Source organism: Mauremys mutica, chromosome 4, assembly GCF_020497125.1.
Source record: "Mauremys mutica isolate MM-2020 ecotype Southern chromosome 4, ASM2049712v1, whole genome shotgun sequence".
Classification (NCBI taxonomy): Eukaryota; Metazoa; Chordata; order Testudines; family Geoemydidae; genus Mauremys; species Mauremys mutica.
This window is the reverse complement of record NC_059075.1, coordinates 103,043,262-103,064,524: the sequence shown is the minus strand read 5'-3', so window position 1 is coordinate 103,064,524 and position 21,263 is coordinate 103,043,262. Positions and strand designations below refer to the sequence as shown.

General features: G+C 38.8%; 1 protein-coding gene across 5 annotated transcripts in view; it reads left to right on the top strand.

The window, feature by feature from the left end:
• The window catches only part of PLEKHA7 (pleckstrin homology domain containing A7), a 370,306-nt gene extending 356,179 nt beyond the window's left edge, over nucleotides 1–14,127 (top strand). For 4 of the 5 annotated variants that reach the window (XM_045015322.1, XM_045015323.1, XM_045015326.1 and 1 more), the window contains 4 exons: nucleotides 3,723–3,856; nucleotides 6,755–6,897; nucleotides 10,494–10,602; nucleotides 12,666–14,127. In XM_045015322.1, the coding sequence (XP_044871257.1) occupies nucleotides 3,723–3,856; nucleotides 6,755–6,897; nucleotides 10,494–10,591 (375 nt within the window). In that variant the 3' untranslated portion in view covers nucleotides 10,592–10,602; nucleotides 12,666–14,127. The remainder of the gene's footprint in view (nucleotides 1–3,722; nucleotides 3,857–6,754; nucleotides 6,898–10,493; nucleotides 10,603–12,665) is intronic. The other variant, XM_045015324.1, reaches the window with a different exon arrangement.
• Nucleotides 14,128–21,263: the final 7,136 nt, after the last annotated feature.

Sequence of the window (21,263 nt, the reverse complement as noted above, 5' to 3'; positions counted from 1 at the left end):
AATCTTGTCTTTACTAAAGGCTATATGAAAAGTATAAATCAGTGATATCGGTGCTGGATTTTGTCAGCAGCTTTCATAACTCAGTAAAGCATTTGTTTGAAATGCTATAGAACCATCTGGTGGCTCAGAGGCAGTATAACATAGTGTTGTGTGAAAAGGGAAATGAAAGAATCTGAAAGTATTTGTAATAGAATGCAGTGTTGTTGTAGCTGTGTCGGTCCCGGGATTTTAGAGACACAAAGTGGGTGAAGAAATATCTTTTATTGGACCAACTTCTGTGTAAGAGAGAGAAGCTCTTGAGTTTACACAGAGTTCTTCTTTGGGTCTGGGAAACTGATTCAGTCTCACAGCTAAATAAATAGTGGAACAGATTGTTAAGTATAAGTAGTTAACACATATTTGAAGGGACCATTCAAGGTGAAATCACCCGTTAATACCCCTCCAGTCATAGGGAGGAAAGGAAGGGATGGGGGAGCAGCTGTAATAAGCCATAAATCCAGTTTCTGTATTATTCAGTCCATGATTTTTAGTGTCTAGCAACGTTATGAATTTAATCTCCCAGGCTTGTCTTTTGAAAGTGTTGTGCAGGTTTCCTTCGAGGATGAGGATTGATAGGTCAGAGATAGAATGATCGCTTTGTGAAAAGTGTTCACCCACAGGTGATGTGGTGTATTTGTCTTTTATCATTTTCCTGTGTGCGTTAATTCAAGAGCATAGTGGTTGTCTCGTTTCACCCACATAGTTGCTATTGAGGCATTTAGTGTACAGAATGAGTTGAAAAGTCAGTAAAGATCCTTAACAATGGCTTGAATTGCAGTACATTGCCTGTGGAATCAGGAAGTTGTTATACCTTGATACCTTCATATTGGAGTCTGTGCTGATAGAGTTCAGTTGATGATTGATCAGTACTTTAATCTTTGTATGTGTGCAATGAGGAGCGCTCCACTCCTGTGGATTTTGGGAGTCGGGGAAGTGATGCCCTATTCTTACAAAGCTGCTCAGCTCTACCCTGGCCCATTGGAATCCTTCGCAATACCCAGCTCCCCTTCTTAAGTTGAACAGGAATGGAGAATTACTCCTGTAGACCCTGCAAGGTGCACTACAGTACAGCTCCCCTCATGCAGGTATTTGGAAATTGGCAGGACTAAGAGCATGTCTACACTATAAAATTAAGTCAATCTCACGTTGGCACACAGCCACTGCAGTAATTATATCGGTTGTACGTCTTTACACTTCGCTCCTTGTGTCAGTGGTGTGTGTCCTCACCAGGAGCGCTTGCACCAATTGAACTGTCAGTGTGGGGCTTTGTGGGATGACTTTTAAAAGCGAGCAACAGTCGATGTAAGCAACATAGTGTCTAAACTGACACTGTGTCGACCTAACCACATCGACATTGATGCTACACCTCTTGTGGAGGTGGAGTTATTAAGTCAGTGTAGCGGGTGAGTTGTGTTGGTGGGAATGAAATTTTAGTGTAGACACTTACAGAGTTAGGTCGACATAAGCTGCCTTGAGTCGACCTAACTCTGTAGTGTAGACCAGAGCTTAGTGTGAACTAGAATACCAGGGTTGGATGGAAAGCTGCAGAGCTGGAGGCTCATCTCTGTTGACAGTGGCAACAGCTGTGCCCTGTTTGGTCAGACCTTTTCTTTATGAATGATATTTCCCTTTAATTAATTATATGCATATCTGATCAATTTTGTGGTAGATAACATAGTCTATGTATCTGATACAAAGGTTATCATTTTTTTAAAAATGCAGGATCCAGTCTAGAAGATCGAGGGAGTAGCTAATTCTCCATGCCCATTAGATTCATGGCCCTTCTGATGAAATTCCTGCTAAAGGTGCCAGTTGTAATAGAGAATGGGGTTCAGTCCTCTGCTCTAAGCCACCTTTCTGCCTTCCCCTGCCTTCCGGGGCTGGCTCCGGGTACAAGTTAGAGCAGCCCAAAGCTGCTCTGGTCCCCTATGGGGCAATTATGCTGGCAAGATTTCTGGAGTGCATTGGGTTCTGGCCTCATCCTCTAGCCCCTGGAGTGCTCCCTGTGCTGAGAGGGATATCATAAGAGGCTAGCATAGAGCCATCTGTGTTGGAGTTTTGCCAATTAAGAATCCCCCATGCCATGGGACTCCCCAGCTGTTCCTTTAGGGCAAATCTGTAGTCACTTTGCATAGTAAAGTGGCACAAATTTAGTTCAGCAGAGATGAGGATCTGGATTAAGGGCTTCTTTTCCTTGTGACATCACCAGACCATATCCATGTTACCCTGGCCTCAGGCTCCCCCACACACTTTAAGAAAACTTGGTCACACAGCTCTGCCTCTTTGGCCAACTAACCTGCTGCTCACACTAAATAGACTTTTGCTTGACTGTTTGCTTTACACTATACACTGTCTGACCAGTCTGCTTGAGTCAGTGCAAAGTGACCAGATAAGCTGATCTAGCCTCAGCAGAGATACTTAGCAGGATATCTGCTGAACTCAGAATTAAGTTGCCTTAAAAAGAAAGGAAGTCTGATGGAAAAAGGGAAGTCTCAGAAGGCAGACCTCCATGGCTGATTGAGGTTGGAGGAATAGAACTTTGGGGGTACTCCGTAAGAATATGACAAAAGGAAGGTTAGAGTCAGATATTTTGGTTCTAAAGTTATTTGAGTTCTGAATAATATGATTTCTATATTATGTTATTTGGGTTTGTGGTCGCTTCTAGTGTATACTTATACCAATAGCTAGGGGTGCCCACACGGGGAAAAATCACGTCATTTCTCATAGGCCTCTGAATTGGGTTGGATTTTAACGCAATGTCCTAAAGGTGAAAGGCTTAGGATCTCTTTACTCAAAACTCTGAATAATACAGTCCTCCAGATAGGTTTTAACTGCAGATCCAAAGAAGAGAAGGAGTTCCACTCTTTTCTTCACCTTTCCTTTACTCTTACATTATTCATTTGTGTTCTTCACAAGCACTTTGTCATGTTTAATTAGTGCTGGCTACCAAAGTGCCCATGTAAATTTGCTGCTCGCTGGCTGGTTCAATATCTTATGAATGTGTCTCATTCAGCTCTGAATTCTTCAAGCAGGAAATCCATCCAAGTTAAAATTGCTAGATGTATTGCCAGCTGTTTTGCAACTCCCTAATTAGAAGTTTTAATCTGCATTATTATATTTGCATAATATGTGTAGTATTAATCACACAGAGTGTATATCTGTGTCACATTGCCTCTGTGGCAATTTTTCGGACTCCTGAGGTTTCAAATTATCATTTTAAAAAAAAACAAAACCTCCAAGCATTTCCTCCTTTGCTATTCATAAGGAAAGGTCACGAGTGCCCCAGCTTTGGCCTCCTCTCTCAACTTTATACAGCAACCTTAAGCCAGACAATTCCACTCTGGGCTCTGCTGCCTGACAGAATGAGCTGCAGAAAGAACCTTTATTAACCCTGACTCCTCCCACAATCTCCTCCACCAATCACAGCTCCACCCCAATGACTTACCTCCCAAAAGGAGAGAAAAAGTCAGAAGAGAAAAAATTCTTAAAGTGCATTAGTTCAAGTTCAAAGGGAATGTTTAGAATCAGGGAAATACACGGGGCTGTAAAGACCCATATCACATTCCAGTCAATGTGCACATGCAATTCCCATTTGGGTTAATATGTCTAGTGGAGAATCGCTATACCTTTGAGTTTTTGAAGTCCTAGGTATCAGAAGTTATGGTCTCTCTCTTTTTCCATAGTTGTCAAAACCTGAAAAGGTGGCAATTCCAGAACGCTACGTTGACCTGGACCCTGAAGAACCTCTCAGTTCAGAAGAATTAGCTGCAAGACACCGTAATGCAGAAAAGATAAAGAATATTCTTACCAGGTCTAGGTCAGATTTTTTTTATAATCCCTCCTTTCTTTTTAATCTTAAACAACTCTATACCACAGACTGTTTCAGATCCAGTGGTGATATTAAACCAAGGTACAATGTATTATGTAACTTTTATGAAAAATATACAGATGTAATATACATGATAAATACACTTAATACTCAGAGAGGGATATCAAGTATCAGAGGGGTAGCCATGTTAGTCTGGATCTGTAAAAGCAGCAAAGAGTCCTGTGGCACCTTATTGACTAACAGACGTTTTGGAGCATGAGCTTTCGTGGGTGAATACCCACTTCGTCGGATGCATAGCATATTCACCCACGAAAGCTCATGCTCCAAAACGTCTGTTAGTCTATAAGGTACCACAGGACTCTTTGCTGCTTTTAGAGAGTGATATGTGTATCCAAACAATATAGGAGGAGGGATTATCTATAAAATTCCAAGCATGTCACTGTGTGCGTCACTGTGAAGCCTTAAAATATCTGTACAAGAAGTCAGAAGTGATGGAAACAGCTACAAGCATGGTTGAAAGCTGTTTTTGTTCAGAATGTCATCAGAATCATCACTGGGTTTTGTGGTCTGTTACTGTCCAATTTTTAAATTCTCAGCCACTTTGACTTTACGAATTACACTTGTGCGGTGCTCAGCTATGGTAAGGCATGTATCTATATCATGCCAAGAGGTTCTCAAACTGTAGCAACCTGAGGACTCTCATTTTTATTTGAAATTTTTTGGGGACACCCAATCCCCTCTCTTCCCCCATTCAGCCTTTGCCCTGCCCCTTCTCCAAGGCCCCACCCCCACTCACTCCATCCACCCTCCCTCACTCTCCCTCACTTTCACCTTGCTGGGGCAGGGGGTTGGGGTGCAGGAGGGAGTGTGGGCTCTGAGAGGGAGTTTGGGTGCAGGAGGGGGTGAGGGGTGTGAGCTCTGGGAGGGAGTTTGGGTCTGGGGTGCAGGCTCTGGGCTGGGGCAGAGGGTTGGGGTGCAGGAGTGGGTTGGGGGGGAGGCTCTGGGAGATAAGGAGTTTGGGTGCACATCCCTCTGGCAGCTGCTCCTAGGAGCGGGGGTCAGGGCCCCTCCACGTGCTGCCCCTGCCTGCAGACACCGCCCCCACAGCTCCCATTGGCCGCAGGGGGCTCAGGGACATATTAGCTGCTTCCGGGAGCGGCGCAGAGCTGGGGCAGGTAGGAAGCCTGCCTTTGCCCTGCTGCACCGCTGGACTTTTAGCGTGCAGGCGGCGCTGGGAGGGAGGTGGAGGAGTTGATCAGCAGTCCTGCGGACCCCTGGGGTATCCTTGGGGACCCCAGTTTGAGAAACACTGTCCTAGATCATTGTGATATCAGAGGTACCTCAACCAATCACTACCCTTATTCTACTGCTAACTTGCATGCTACCGTTTCATTGGTTGTATGAGGGAGATTGCACTGGTGGTGGATTAATTGGCCCAGTTGCCACTTGCATAAATCTCAAAGCACAACCCCCCAGACACAAATCGACACAACTACCCACATAACACAACCAGCTTACACAATAACCCCATCACAGCAGCATGTACCTCTCACTCACCATCCACACAGCACAACCAAAAGTTCCAAAAACATATTATTATAGAATATCAGGGTTGGAAGGGACCTCAGGAGGTCATCTAGTCCAACACCCTGCTCAAAGCAGGACCAATCCCCAGACAGATTTTTTGCCCCAGATCCCTAAATGCCCCCCTCAAGGATTGAACTCACAACCTGGGGTTTAGCAGATCACTGCTCAAACCACTGAGCTGTCCTTCCCCCCCCATCCTTCACTATAGAACACACCCTTCATTTGCCATCTGCACAAATCTCCCAGCTCAATCCCACCTAGACACAAATCAACATAACCACCCACACAGCAACACACCTAGGATACACAAAAGCACACATTCCTCATTCACCACCTGCACAAATCCACACAACTCTCCCAGCAGAACACAATCCCCACACAACATAATCCACACACAGAATAACCCTGAACGTCACTCTGTAGCCTAGAATATCCACTGAGTCAGTGTGAAACTGTGAAAACAGCTATAAGCATGGTCGAGACCTAATTTTGTTCAGAATATCACCAGGTTCAATCATCACTGGGATTTGTAGTCTGTTGTTCAATTCTTAGCCATTTTCATCCTTTATATACATGTGACTTTATCAGTTACAGCCATGTAACTGCATGGGCTACAGCTACTAGTGTCCTAATAATGACTTTTACTTGTATGTCTGAGTGTTTAAAAGCATTAGTGAATCCTGACAAAATGTCTTTTAGGTAGATATAGTAGGTAAACTGAGGCATCGAGAGGTTGTGATTTGCCCAAAGGCAGAAAGTCCATGTCAGAGCTGGGGTTAGAACACCATTTTCTATCCACTATACTACCCCTTTTAGACACAGATTTTCAAAGAACTTGCTGACTTGCTCATATTGATGCAGTTGAAACTTTCAGCATAAAGCGTTTATCATCAGTGCCTGCCATGTCGTTTATAATCTGTTTGAAGAGAGAGCACCTGTAGGTCACTAGGTTGTGCCTCTTTCTCTTAGCGCTAACAAGTATCCTCACTAACTTCAAAGAAAAGCCACTCATTTTTCATATTGCTTTCATGTAAACAAACCTGTTTTCAACAAAGGGCTTTCAGATGCATTTGACGCTGTGCATGAGTTATTGCAGGAGATATAATGACTACATTATTTGTTTGTGGTATATACTGAAGTCACTACATTGTCAGTGTATCTAAATCACTGTTTTGTAAAGCATTTTACAAAAGTCTGGAGTGTGATATCTGTGTGATAACTAAGCTTTGTTCTGTGCTGCACCATGGATTTTCTGTATGTTTGTAGATGTTAATGATGTTTTTTTCACTTTCCCACTAGTAAGCACAACCTACAGCCTGCTGTTGCTCAGGCCAAACACAACTCAGTTGATTTAGATTCACAGCTGCAGGAGCAGGAACGCATCATTACCATATCATACGCTTTGGCTTCTGAAGCCTCTCAGCGAAGCAAGGAAGTAGCAGGTAATGCTCCGTTATTTCCAAAAACTAATGGCAGTGACAAATGTGTTCTTATTCTTATTGCTACCTACTTTTAAGAGTCTATATGGTTGTCGGCTGAACTGCACTGTATACAGATGTTGCCACTATGATACAATTCTATTGCCAGTCTTATTTAAAATTCAGAATCAAACAGCAGATACCAAATTCTACAGATACCAAACTAGAGAGGCTTGAGGATTGGCTTTGAAAATTTGGCCTGGTGTAAAAAGAAAAGGAAATAGCTCTCTGGTTATGATTATGAAGCTGAAAGCCTGCTGTTGTTATAGATGGCACTGATACATCTAGCCCATCGTATTTGAGATTTTAATCCCATGACCTCGAAACTGTTACATAGCCATTACTGAGTAGCCTAAATTACAATACTTTGCCTTTTGAAGTGCCAGAATAGCTTTCTACACTTATTTAAAACATTACTGTGAATGTAAAAAATGCAGAGAGAAGTTGGTTAAAGGGAAACAGAGCACTGACATTTGTTTGGGATGTTGATCGATACTGTCACTGCTGAACCTTGCCAAAGGACACAGTATTTGAAACTTTCAAGTAACCCATCACATGCTTGTTAAACATCTTTGTATATTGCTAAAGAAAAGTAAATACATCAACTGAGCTGCGGCTAAACAAGAAAAACGCCAGGCCAGAAAAGCTTCTCTTTTTTTAAAGAGAAATTAAAGGGGTTCAGTGACTGGGATAACAGAAAATCACCTGCAACTTTAACTATAATCACTACTATGCTCTTAAAATGCTGAAGAAGATATTGCAAAATTGGCTCACTGTATGTTCCTGTCTCATGAACAAGTTTAGTGATCAGACCAACCAGGCAAGGATCCTCTTTGCCTGGTGATGACAGTGGGTTCTTTATAGTGTGTGTCATTGCTGAAAATGGGAACTGCACTCTTGCTTTCATGACATTTGAAATATTTGTTAACTTAGAAAATGTCAGTAGAGCTGTATCAAATAGAACAGTGACCATGTTAATAGTTGTTGTTCCAAGTATTTGAATATTCATTTGTAATTGCCACTGCCAACTCTTCCAGTGGAGAATTGGAATAATGGAAATAATTTCAACCCTGATGGGGGAAAAACACGTTTCTCATCTGAAATAGTCAGTATGAATGACACTTGCCATCCAAGCACTGAAGACCACTGCATTTAAGATAGATGATTTCAATAACTGGACATATAATGTTCATCCATAGAAAAAAACACTGTTTCCTTTTATTGAATGTGGCTATGTATTCAAAGACCCAGTGGCAGCAAACCTTGAGGGGAGGCTGATTTTTTTTTTTTTAGGGGGAAATGATATTTTGGGGGTTATGTGTTTTGACTCTTTGGAGAGATTTTGTATGTAGTTTAAGAGGAAGCTATATGTTACATCGTCTTTGCTTCAGGAAAGATGTCTTCATGGCAACTGACTTGGAAGGATAGGATGATTCATTGAGGAGGAAAGACAGCACCTGGATGCATGGCAATAAAAGGGCCATTCAGTTAAAACAAACAAACAAAACACTAAAAACTGAATACAAAGACCTAACGTCTCCATTTCCGTGAAAGGGTGAAATTGCTCATAGGTTAGAAAGGATGTAGGAACTATGACACATTCTCCCCCCATCTGAGAAGAATGAGTGCTTGTGTGGAAGGGGGGAGACATTGTAAATGCACTAAATCATAAGATCACTGGAGATCAAATGCCTAGCCCACAAAAATAGCTGTTAGATTTTTATTATTACAGTTTAACTTCTTTTATATCAAACTGAAAAAGTAGGGCTTATGTGGGTGCCAACAAAATTGTTAGAAATTCAGGAAAACAAAATTCCCACAAACATTTATTGTATATATTCCCTAGAACATCTTAAATGCTGCCTGAAAAACTTATTTCAACTATCAATAGTCTTTCCTTTTTTTCTCTTTCTCTTTTCTCTGTTCTGTTTTCTTTCTTTCTTTCTTTCTTTTACCATTTAAGGGCTCAATCCTGTAAGGAGAGCCACATAAGTTGATCCCTGCATCCACATGATGGGGACCAAAATATTCCTCTTCTATAACAGATTGCTATGGGTTCACCTTTCAGTAACCCTTAATCCAGAGCTAACGTTAATGAATTTAAAAAAAATAGCAAGAGTTAGTAAAAGTAATGACAATATATTCTTTCAGAATGAAAGTCTTGCATCCGAAGAAGTGGGTATTCACCCACGAAAGCTCATGCTGCAAAACGTCTGTTAGTCTATAAGGTGCCACAGGATTCTTTGCTGCTTTTACAGAACCAGACTAACACGGCTACCCCTCTGATACTTTTCAGAATGAAAATGATTTAGGTGTTTGAGCCTTCAGGAATTGATGATGTCTGATTGGACATGACCAGTTAAAAAGAGCACCACAGGATTTTTTCTTACTTCTTTGCACAGTTGGATATCTGTTCATGTTTGTTCTATTTTCTAGGTCTATATTTAAGGGTGGGGTTTTCAAAGACTCTCATTGCTGGCCTAATCTTGCTCCAGGGATGTCAATGGTAAAATCCTCTGGGAACAGTTAGGCTCATTCTGAGCACTTCTGAAAATCCTACCCTAAATGCCTAGATTTAGTATAAAGACTGTCTTGTATAATTTTACTGTAAGGTTTGTTTCTGAAATTTTTCCAAGTTATGCTTTTAGTGATCATCTAGCATACTCTAGGATGCTTTAAAATAATAAATGGTAATATAAAATGTGAGCTGCTGATACCCACACAAGCCACAACCTTCAACAGCAAGGTTCCCGTACTCCTGAAAATGAATCTCTCGTCAATCTATAAATCATGGGACGAAATCTGAGAGATCAAGTATCAAAAAGCCACTTCTCATATAGCCTTTTGCACCCTTTCCCCTCCAAAATTGTAAAGGCAGAGCTTAGCATAGAAATCATTTGGGTCTTTAATATTATGCCAACAAATCAGGATTTCATATCCTCTATTATAACACTATTTCTGTGCATTGTATATAGAAAAAGCCTTATATTTTAGTAATGAGCATACATTATTCTCGGAGTATGCCTCAAGCTGAGGCCTTAAAAAGATATTTGACTTCTCACATAATTTATTACTTAAGCTATAAATTATATTTATTTTGTTGTAAACTATTTTTTCACCTTCCTATTTGCTGTACATCTTCCACTGGTATAAATGGGCAGAAAGTAACTTCAGTCAAGTTATGAAACTGGACTAACAAGTACAGTATCTGTGCTATCCTGGGATTTCAGATTTTGTGTACAGTTTGACTGGTGTAAATCAGTGTTTTTTGCCATGTTGTTCCAGTGAGATTCATATTAATATGGGTTTTCCTTATTTTGTTTGTGTGTTGTGGAAATAAACCATTTCTGCTTTTAATGTGACTGAACGATACAGAAACAACAGGTGGATATATTGTTAAATAGTGTTTTCCATGTACCTAAATTAATTTTAACACCCCATTGCATTACTAATCTGGTGCAGTGTTTCCTTATTATGTAGTAGTTAGATAGTTAAGGTGGCTCTGTTGCAATATGTATGTTTAATTATGCTACCTAATTCCTGTGTGTGATCCCTTCTAGCTCACCAGTTGACCTACCCATCTAAAGCACCCTCACCTTCTGTACCACAGCCACCTCACTCCCCCTTAAGCAATGGATTTCACTACACATTTGTCTAAACACCTTAAAAGTAAGAACTAACTGCTCTTTGCATGTCTAATTTGTCATTACATCTTTGCTTTAACTTTGTCAAAAACTAACACTTTTTACTACAATAATGTAAAATTTATCCAAATTAATGCATGCATGCAGTTTTCAGCAATCAGAAGAATCTGTTCTCAGTCAGCAAATATTGCTGCTTATGAACTAATACATAAGCTTGCAAAAGCCTTTAAGGTGATTGCTGTTGGTTAAAAATAAGTAAAGGTTATTTTGATCATCTTAGTGTGGCAAAAGAAAAACTAAAATGTCAATGCTATTGGCAAATTTGGGGCCACATTTTCAGCAACAACTTCCACTATTGAAAATGTGTGCATGTGTTTTCACCTGCAAAGTGGCACACATCTCTGTTGAGCACCATACCTGCAAAAACAGGAACCCTTGTAAACAGGCAGTTTGGGGTCTGCATGCAATTTTGTGGGGACAAACAGGTGCATTTTTGTAGAAACTAAAATTAAAGATTAGTTTGAGACAAGCTGGCCTTGTGTAATTAACCTTACAGTAGTTTGTTTGACTGCTGCCATGCATTCAATGTTTTTCCATTAAATTATTATATTAATGGAATGATGATGTTTTCCCTTCATTTAGTTTAGTTCTTAGCTGCAAGTATCGTGGGCACCATTTTTAAAAAGGACATTTATTGCACCACCATTAAAAATGAACATTTACTGCACATTTCAATGGTATTTGCATTATTCCCTATACTTAAAATGGGAAATACTTACCAATAGTTAAACATATCATAATACTGACATTATCCCAATTTGGCACCCACTGTACCTCCAGAATTTACTATTAATTCATTCTTGTCTTTCTGCTTTCAGATGGGCTAGTTTTCTCTCATACTATTGTATAAAAATACATGAAATAAGTTTAGTAGTAAGTGTGACTGAACATCTTTTAAAAGAGTTCGTCTCTGGCTACCATGGTTTTGGTTTTGGAGAACTTTTGAGATCAGCACTTCTCAGAGTTAAGAAATCTGCATACTTAGATAAGCTCTAGAAAGGCCCAATACTGTGCACACATCAGTTTATGTCAATAGGAGTTCTGTTCAGAATGGCTGCAGTATTAGACCTTAAGATCGTAAAAGGTGACTTGCCTTCAGAAAAGCATATCACAAATGATAGACCAGGGTTAGGCAATCTATGGCACACGTGCCAAAACGACACACGAGCTGATTTTCAGTGGCACTCACACTGCCCGGGTCCTGGCCACCGGTCTGGGGGCTCTGCATTTTAATTTAATTTTAAATGAAGCTTCTTAAACATTTTTAAAACCTTATTTACTTTACATACAACAATAGTTTAGTTCTATATTATAGACTTATAGAAAGAGACCTTCTAAAAACGTTAAAATGTATGACTGGCACACGAAACCTGAAATTAGAGTGAATAAATGAAGATTTGGCACAGCACTTCTGAAAGGTTGCCGACTCCTGTGATAGACTGACAGCTGTAAAGTTGTTCTGACATCACTCAGAGCAGCAGGGGAACGTGATGGAAGTGGACTAATGTCTGCCTAGTTCACTTTCTGATTTGGCCGGCCTGATTCCACCACCCTTGCTCAAACTGAATGGCACCTGACTCTTCTAGTAGTCCCATTTAAATCAAAGCGGATTACGCATGGAGTGAGGTGTTTTTCCACAAGTAAAGAGTATCAGAATCTGGCCTTGAACTTTTCAAAAGAGTGCAAAAAATAAAGCACCGTCCCCAGATACCAACAGTGAACTTGTATTAGGGAACTATTCCAAAAACTCACATCCAAAGTTCACTTTAAGGGAGAGCGTTAAGGAAAGAATCTAGTAATTTTAGCCATTACATTAGGGGCACAACGATTCTTCTAGATCAGTGGACATCTTCCAGAATTTCAATGGCATCAAGTAATAATTGGTCATACAATTTTAAATATCTATTAATTATCCATCCTATCTTACTGAGGACTGCAATACAAAATCATGTTTTTCTGAAAATGTGTACTGGTTGGCATCAGCATACCCTACCGTATTTGACTGCATTTTGTTTTAATTCATACCAGCCAAAGCAGTAACTGAACATTGACATAAGATACAACCCAACAACCATCTGATGCCAGAGTGTGGAAGAAAGAATGTCTTCATTACACCAGCTTCTCTGAAGATACTCATCAGCTGATCTCATAATTTTTCAAAAACAAATTCAGAGAATAATAGAGGGATTTTCTATGAAAAACAAATAAATTCAAATCATTTTAGTTTGGCATTGTTTTAGTTCAGACTTTTTATATAAATAAATGGCACTTTTAAGATACTCTGTAAAATACTGATGTATTTTTAGAAACAGAATATATTTTAGATTTTTTAAATCGAGGGCTGAGTTCATTTTAAAAAAAAAAACTGCTTACACGGACTTTACAAAATGTAAATCAAATAATCTTGGAAGCACATCATGGCATTTGGGTAAAACTAACTCAAGTGAGAAGCTTATTGAGAATTTTCTTCTTTTTTGGCAAAATTGATCACTCTCGTGCCCTTTAAATAAGAAATAGCAAAGGACTCAGCTTGCATTTCTAAATGTTAGTAACCATCATGTTTGTACACAATGAACAAAATTATGGCACTCAGCTGCTAACTCCTGTACATTTTTTAATTCCATGTAGTTAATTTTCAAATATCAGTACCCAGTGTGTTGGCATTGACAAGAAGCTACAAAAATTTTCTTAAATTAAGAGGACTGGGAAGTAAAAGATATTTTAATTCTACTGTGTGAAGTAAGCAATAAAATGTTAATAGAATGTGTGATTTTACTAGTAAATATATATATATATTTGTTTTAATTAAAAAGCAATATGTGATGTATTGCATTATCCTGGAAACAACAGAAATAATGTAATGTGGCACTTGCTAATTTTGTATGTAAATTTAACTGGTGCTTAATTTTGCCAAAACTTTCAAGTCTGATGTTTTGCTTGGGTATAGGGTGAAGAGTTGGCCACTTACATATGAAGAAAATGAGTTTAAATAAATTGCTGTTGCTTCTTTACTTGAAAAAAGTATGTGTACACTTTCAGTGTAAGGCATGCAAAAATCGCACAATACTGTGTAATTTTTAGTTGAGTCCAGTGCTAAGAGAGGAATGATTCACAAATACTGTGCTGTGTTTTGCGAGACTTTTAACTTCTGTTTCTTTGCTGCATTCAGATAATGGGTTTAAAAAGAAACTACATGGATTGAGCTTCACATTTGTTTAAAATGCATAAAATAAAAATTCATATTGTATTTTTACGATACTCAGAAGCTATTCTTAAGAAATATATTTAGAAAATGCAGTCTATTTTTCACTAACTCAATACTGCCAGAGTCAGCTTCATAACATTTTGCCAAAATAAAATTTTTATTTTTGCCTTTATAAAAAATGTTTGAAAAGAAATTAAATGAATATTTTGCAAGAAAATGTTAATTTAAATAAAATGTAACAGTTTGGGGAAAATGGTGTATGTACAGATTAAAATATTAACATAACACTTCTACTGCTTTTGTCTTGTCAGCTGTCCTGTTGATCATTTTCAACATTGTTTTTAAAATCCCCGTTAATTACATTTTGTTTTCCCTGGTTCTGACCCAAGCCCATTGCTGTCCATGGGAGTTTTTCCATTTACTTATATAGGAATTGAATCAGGCCTCCTGTGTACCAAGTGCTGAACTTAGGACGGCTCTTAAATACATACTTAAGTCCATCTCTATTCAGGAAAGCACGTAAGTACAGGCTTTCCTGAATTGGAACCTAAATGTTGATCTTTCCTATTTTACAGTTTTCTCAACTGCCAAATTCTTGACACTTGGTATGGTATGAAATTAAAGTAGCTAGAGTAATTTACATATTGTGTGTGCAAAAACTGCCACTCCCCATCTCTAATCCTGTAAACATCATGCGGTTGCTTGTGCAACGTATGGACACACATTAACCAAATAAAATGTCTGGAAACCAACTGGAATTTAAGACTTCTATAATAGCAGGCAAGAGTCAATTTGTACTATGACAGTGCCTTCAAATGACATGGGTTTGATACAGACTACTGGAGGTTTTTAGTTCTTGTCTTTCTTAAACTTGAACTACTTAATACAATAGAGTGAAGGGAACAAACAGTCAATAACTTTTAAAAAAAGAAAATCGAGATATTTCTGTGGTTCAGTATTGACATTGTGAACTTCACAGAGTTTAAGTGAATAGTTGACTTCAAATGTGTGAACAGGAAACGCAAAGCTGACATGCTTATAAAACCCTTGTCCCATTTGTGGGGATATGCATGGCCTGAAAAGTAAAGGAACCCTCAGGGATTTGTGATGTGTCATGGTTCTGTAAAAAAAAATGTTGTTGATGCAGAAGGGGGAAGTGTGTGGGCTATGCTGTGGGGAGGGGGTGCAGCCAGTGGGTTCATGAACTACAGTACTTAAACCCACTGACCAAAAATTCCACTTGTCTGTTGTCTTTTGGGTGGGTGTTGGGCAGGTGGAGAGAAGCACAGCTGATTGTCATAGTAGTTGTGCAGGTGCTCTACAGGTTGTGATGAGACTATTCATATTCTCCTACCCTGCCGTGTACATCATTCACACACAACCTGCTTACTTGAGCTTTATCTGAGATGAAAGAATTTCACACTTAACACACATACCATTAATGTTTTGAGTAATAAACTGACCTTGAAAACTTTTGGTCTGAGACAAATCAAGCAATTTATATGTCCATAATTAATCCCATATTTTGGAAAAAAAATATCCCCAAGTATGACACTTTTTTTCAAAGCCCTTATTTAAATATAGATATGCTAATGAGTTATCTGGTGACCACTCTGTGTGGTGGTTTTCTTTTTTCAATTTCATTTTGCATTTATTCACCAAAACAGTCTTATCTATGTACTTGTACAGCACCTATCACTAGCATCAAAGCTAGAAAATTATGATGTATTCACAGTGGTATCTTTTAATCAGACAATGTTCAATTTCAAGTCATAAAATAGTTGGAATAAAAAGAGGGTTTTTTTCATTTTGATTAAAAATATTAGACAAATAGTATCTGTTTTTCTTTTGGAGGAACTAATTTGTAATTAATCTGTATAGTTTTTACACCAAGCAAAAATTCAATGTTTTTTACTCTAAAGACTCTTATCTTTCTTCCTTTCACCCATGTGTGTTTTTAGTTTGTTACATTACAAAGTGGTTGCCCTGATGACAGGTTACAAATTCACAACACCCTCAGCCTTGTAATCCTCAGACCTGTCATTAGTCTCCATTTTTTTAAATTGAATGGGTGCTCCTTTTGTTTATTTTCCTTCCCGTTGCTCTAGTTTTGCATTTGTGTGGCAGGCTGCTAGGGAGTTTTGGTGATGACATTGTCCACACTGGATTAACTCCAGCTCTTCGAGAGAATGGAGAGTAATAGTGGTGATAAACACTAAAACTAATTTAATCCAGGACAGCCAGAAACACCCACAAGGAGCAAGCTGTATTGGAGAGATTTTTTTCACCCGTCATATTAGTTTAGTGGACTTTTTTCTAGAAAATCTGGTTTGTGTGCAGAATATTGTTATATATGGCTTTGCCACCTACAAGTTCATAAAAATATTACCAAACCTTTACTGTTTAAAAAAATGACAAAGCCTGAGTAAAGTTGATTTAAATGGCTGAAATCTGCTCAAGGATTGCTGTTATGAATCTATATACAATATAATGCTTATTGGCATCTTTTAGATATTGCATACAGCTTTATTTTCAACTCATGCTATTTACTTAGTTGATTTCTAAGTCTCAAAAATAAAAACAAAACAAAAAAACAAACTAATGAGGTACGTTCTGAAGCTTCACTTCTCTGATTTATGTCTGTCTTTGGGTATTTTAAAGCATTTGCTTGTGTAGTAGATGTGTGGATTGCGTAGTTATAAAAAGAAAGAGACATGCAGAGGAAAGACATGAAAAATTGCTATATATTTCCACACCTGGTAAACATTCCCATTGGTTAGTTGGCTGTATTCAAAAGGCTAAGACTTTTATTGCTATGCTAGCAAAAGCAACCTTTCTTCATAGTGGAACAGTACAAAGGAAAAGCACAAAATGTACACACATCACAGTGACTGGAATTCTGTTTGAACAACTGTATTGATTGGATCTGACCCCTTTACACTTTTTTTCTATTATTTGAAAAGGTGCATCTAAGTGTAGCTGAATTGAACCAACTGAGATGAACTTTCCATGAAAACTTCTTGAGATACTGCTTTTAGTTCAAAGCTTTGGAATTTTAAAGGGCATTTTTAATATAAGCCTGTTGAGGTATTCTGTACCACAACCATACTTTGAATGTTAAACTACAGGTAAACCTAAGGAGAAAAACATAAAATTGTGAAGCCTACCATAAATTATTGGATATGGCAGAAAAACTTTGGACTCTAGGTATAAAACAAATTAAAAATACAAAAATGTACCATGTAGATCCCTAGGAATTAAAAAATGTGTTATACTATTATTCATTTAGAGAACCATGAATGTACATGGTGCTTTACACAGACCTATAGAAGGACAAACAACAAAATGACAACATTGGATGACAATTTCAGCTAAGGTGTAAAAACACTATTGGTGAGAACATGTTACAAAGGATTCTTGGAAAATGTGAGCTTGAAAGATGGAGTGGGGCAGGGGATGGAAGGTCCTTGATGCCCTAAGAATGGAAGGCTTCTTCAAGAGGTTGTGGGTATCAAAGGGGAGGTTTACTGAGTATGGGAGATGAGTGGAGCAGAAAAATAAGAGGATTTGGAGGAAAAAAGGGCAGAGATCTAGTTGCAAGCTAGTAAAAGGATTCAAGGAGAGGGAAGAAAGATGGCTCTAGTAGTTGGACTTCAGTTAGCCTGGAGAGGGAAAGGTGAGAAAAGAGAGGCCTGGTAGGAGAAAGATAGTGATAAAGTTGAGATGACCAAGGTGTGAAAAGCGTTTTTTATGGGAGTGGGGTATGGAGACAGAGGGAGGGGTAAGGTGGTGATAATGTGGAAATATTGAGGGACTTAGCAAGAATTGGAAGCAGAGAGAAGTCAATGATGTCACCAAAGTGATGAGCTGGGAATTACGGGAAGGTAGTGGGATGTAGGTGGTATCAGGAGAGGAGATGGATTAGCAGGGAAAATAATTTGTTTTGAAAATCTGGAGTTTCACAGGATAGAGGAGTATCAGAGTCAGAAATGTGAAACAGAGGAAAGGAATGGAAGGTGTGGGGATCCAATGAAGAATTTGGAGTTAATTTCACAGAGGGGGTAACTGAAGCCATGGTAGCAGATGAGATTACCTTAAAATGCACAGATGTGATAAAGAGGAAGACTAAGAACCAAACTCTGAGGGACAGAAACAGAAAAAACGAAGAGAAGCCGCTAATGAAGACACTGAAGGACCAGCCAGCAAGGTAGGAGAACCCAGTAGAGTACAATAGTTGTAGAAAATTAGTGTGTTTCCCATATTAAATGAGTTACAAGCTTAAATGATCCAGGACTCTGGGGAATTTGCAGAGGTGTGTTGAGAATTAGGATAATATATTTTCAAATCTGGACATTACTAATGAGGGGAGAGATTCCACAAAATCACACTTGGATTAATGCAAATATTTTAATACATCTAAACATTGACCTGTCATTATTTATTTGCATTATTAATAAGAAGCCCCAATCAAGGAGATATGTATAGGACCTAGCACTGTTAACTACAAATTACATAAATATACACACACAATAATGCCTATATTTTGCTATGTGAGCAGGGATTTGGGATTTTGTTGGGTTTTTTGGTTTTTTCCCCATGTCTGTCTCTAGATATAAACTTTGACAGCATAATTTGTCTATCTTTAGAGCTGTGGCACAATTTTTTTAAAAACAAAAAGTCTTCCAAACCTTAGTGATGGGTCATATAGGATTAGACCTAATGAAATAAAGAAGTTGAATGTTCCAATGAAAAGCATTTTTAGTTACCATTAGAGCTTTACTATTATTGAAAACTAAATGAAAAGAAAGAGAATAATGTGGGATGATAACGGAAACTGCTGCCTGGTTCTGAATGAATATTTTGCCTGTATGGATTCCCTTTCTGATTGTTCAACTCTGCTAAATAGACAGATAGGTCAACTGCTTTTGATTTCCTCCCATACTATATATTGTCTACAAGAATCACCTTTTGTCTCCAATTTGTAATTTGTAGATGGATTCCTTGCATTTTGCTCTTTGCCCAGTTAACAGTATGTATTATGTTAACCTTCCTACATCTTTGTGTTATAAGAAAGAATCAAAAAGTGCTGCAAAATTGCTCCAGGAAACTAACCATCAGGTAGGGTGTCACTGCTTCTTCAGGTCTGAGGTGTCTCTGAAACTCGAAGAGGAGGAGAGCTTCCTACAGTTACAGTTTTACCGGACCAGGTACCAAGCCTGAAGCTATGTAGACTGTAAATAAGCAATATTTGAGGAGTTCAGTAAAGAGTAAATTGCAAACCAAATGCCTGCTTTTGTCTTATTTGGGATAGCAGTAGGTGCTTCAGCTCTTTAACACACTAAATAAAATCCAGCACATCACTTATGCAATGATTGCTTCTTTAGTTATGCTTATCACTTGAAAATACATGAACTATTGCATTTTAAAGAAAAGTTGTTACTATGTATAGTTATAATAAGACCCATAACACTATAGTTTTGTAGCGTTCATGAATAGCAGATCTCAGCCTTGTGCATATAAGTAACATAATGGTTTGAACCCCACATTTGTGTGAAAACCTAGAGTAAATAGATGAAAAGGAACTATTCAGGTTGTGGACCCCTCTCCATTTCTGCATCGTATTATAGCCCCAAAACATTCTATGCTTTATTTAACCTAGTTTGAGTTGTTTCTGAGGTGTGGGTAGCTTGCAACCTACTTCTGATATGGAAAGAGCTGAAAACCACCTGATTACAAGACACTGTTTTCTGGTGTGACTATCCTGGGAATGGCTAAAAGGAGTCAGTCTGCTAGTCAAGACTAGTAAATGGGAAAACCTCAAAACATAGGGAAGTTCCATTCAGATCAGCCCTGGAACATTTGACTTCTGATACATAACTTATTTGAGGTCTCTTTTCTGGCATCCACCACCTCTCATTCTTTTCTCTCCTTTTCCAGCTATCTCCCACTGAGTGTGGAGACACCTTAAATGCCATCTTCAGATTATATAGCAGGAACTGCTGGCCTTTAACATAGTCTCATATTGTACTTTTAACTCTCCCCTGGGAATAGAAGCATCAGGAACAGTGCTCCAGAGGAACACACTCTTTGGGTGATATTTCTCAAAGATTCAGGGAAAAAATGTAGTTGGTGTCACTTTTAAAACCCAGATGGCACTCTGTTCTGTCCCTTGACACCGTGTCCCTTTCACTTTCCCCTGACAGCTCACAGGAAACTGATGCAAATAACGACGCCAGGCTTTGATTATGAGAAAGTGCACTGCCATTTATTCTCTTTGTCTCCTGCAGTTTATAGAGGCAGCTTCAGTGCATAATTTAATCTCTGTTCTGGGGACTGTAGTAAATCCACAGAGATTTCCACCAAGCGTCAGTGCTGACATTGGAACAACATGTGCGTATCCTCTTTGATCTGAATTCCCCAACCACAGCTGTAGAAGGACTTTTAGCTTTGAAGCTGTCCTAAAAATTGTACTTTCAGGAATAAAGTTGCCAGGCTCCTCTTCAAGAAAAGGGGGAGTGTAAACTGCAAAGCAGTTGTGTAAAGCCAGAGAGCACCTTATGTATCATACTACTTGGCCCTAGAATTCCTTCACAGCTGAAAGGGGGGAGAAAAATTGATTCCTTTTTATGGGAAGCAGGGGAGTAGAGGGTACTAATGACGTTGCTTTCTCACAAGGTGCTCCCCATCGTACAAAGAAGTGAGGGGGGGTCATTCCAATGCTCTGCCTGTTCAAAGGGGTACCCCATCTCCCCAAGACTGTGTGCTAATGCTACCTACATACTGATACTGGTGAGGATTGCAAAAGTGTGCAGTAAGCAATTATACAGACTGTAGGCTTGTTCATTTGCTTTCTCTTAAAAGACAGACTTTTTTGACTCTATCAAGTTATAGCAGAAGACTGGGATCAAGCTTTCTCTGTCTCCTGATCTGGGCTTTCAAAATATACTGGCTTTGGTCTACCCTCATCATGAAAGTTGAATTTAAATGTTTGATTAGGCACCTATGCTTGACACAACCGAGACCTAAATTAGAAGTGCTAGTGATTTATTTAATTCCATCTTCCTGAAGGACATCAGACTCCATGTTACAACTTAAACTATTTGTATATAACTATTAGTGATGCTGTTCTGTAAAACGTAGGACTACCTGCAACCCCATTTTTAGTGTTGCTCCCATCTCCAGCAATAATGGGAATGCATGTACAGCCATGGGGAGATAACCTGGTTCCTGAGGTGCCCATCTCTGAACGTAAATGCAATTCTGATGTAGAGACTATTTCACAATGTACAGCTGACATAGCAGAAACCAACTCTACAGAAAGGTTGTATCCTTATGTATAAAGTTAATTTATTTACCTATCACTATTCTACTACTATCTAAAACTAACAGAGCATCTTTCATAACAAAGTGCCTCTGGGTGG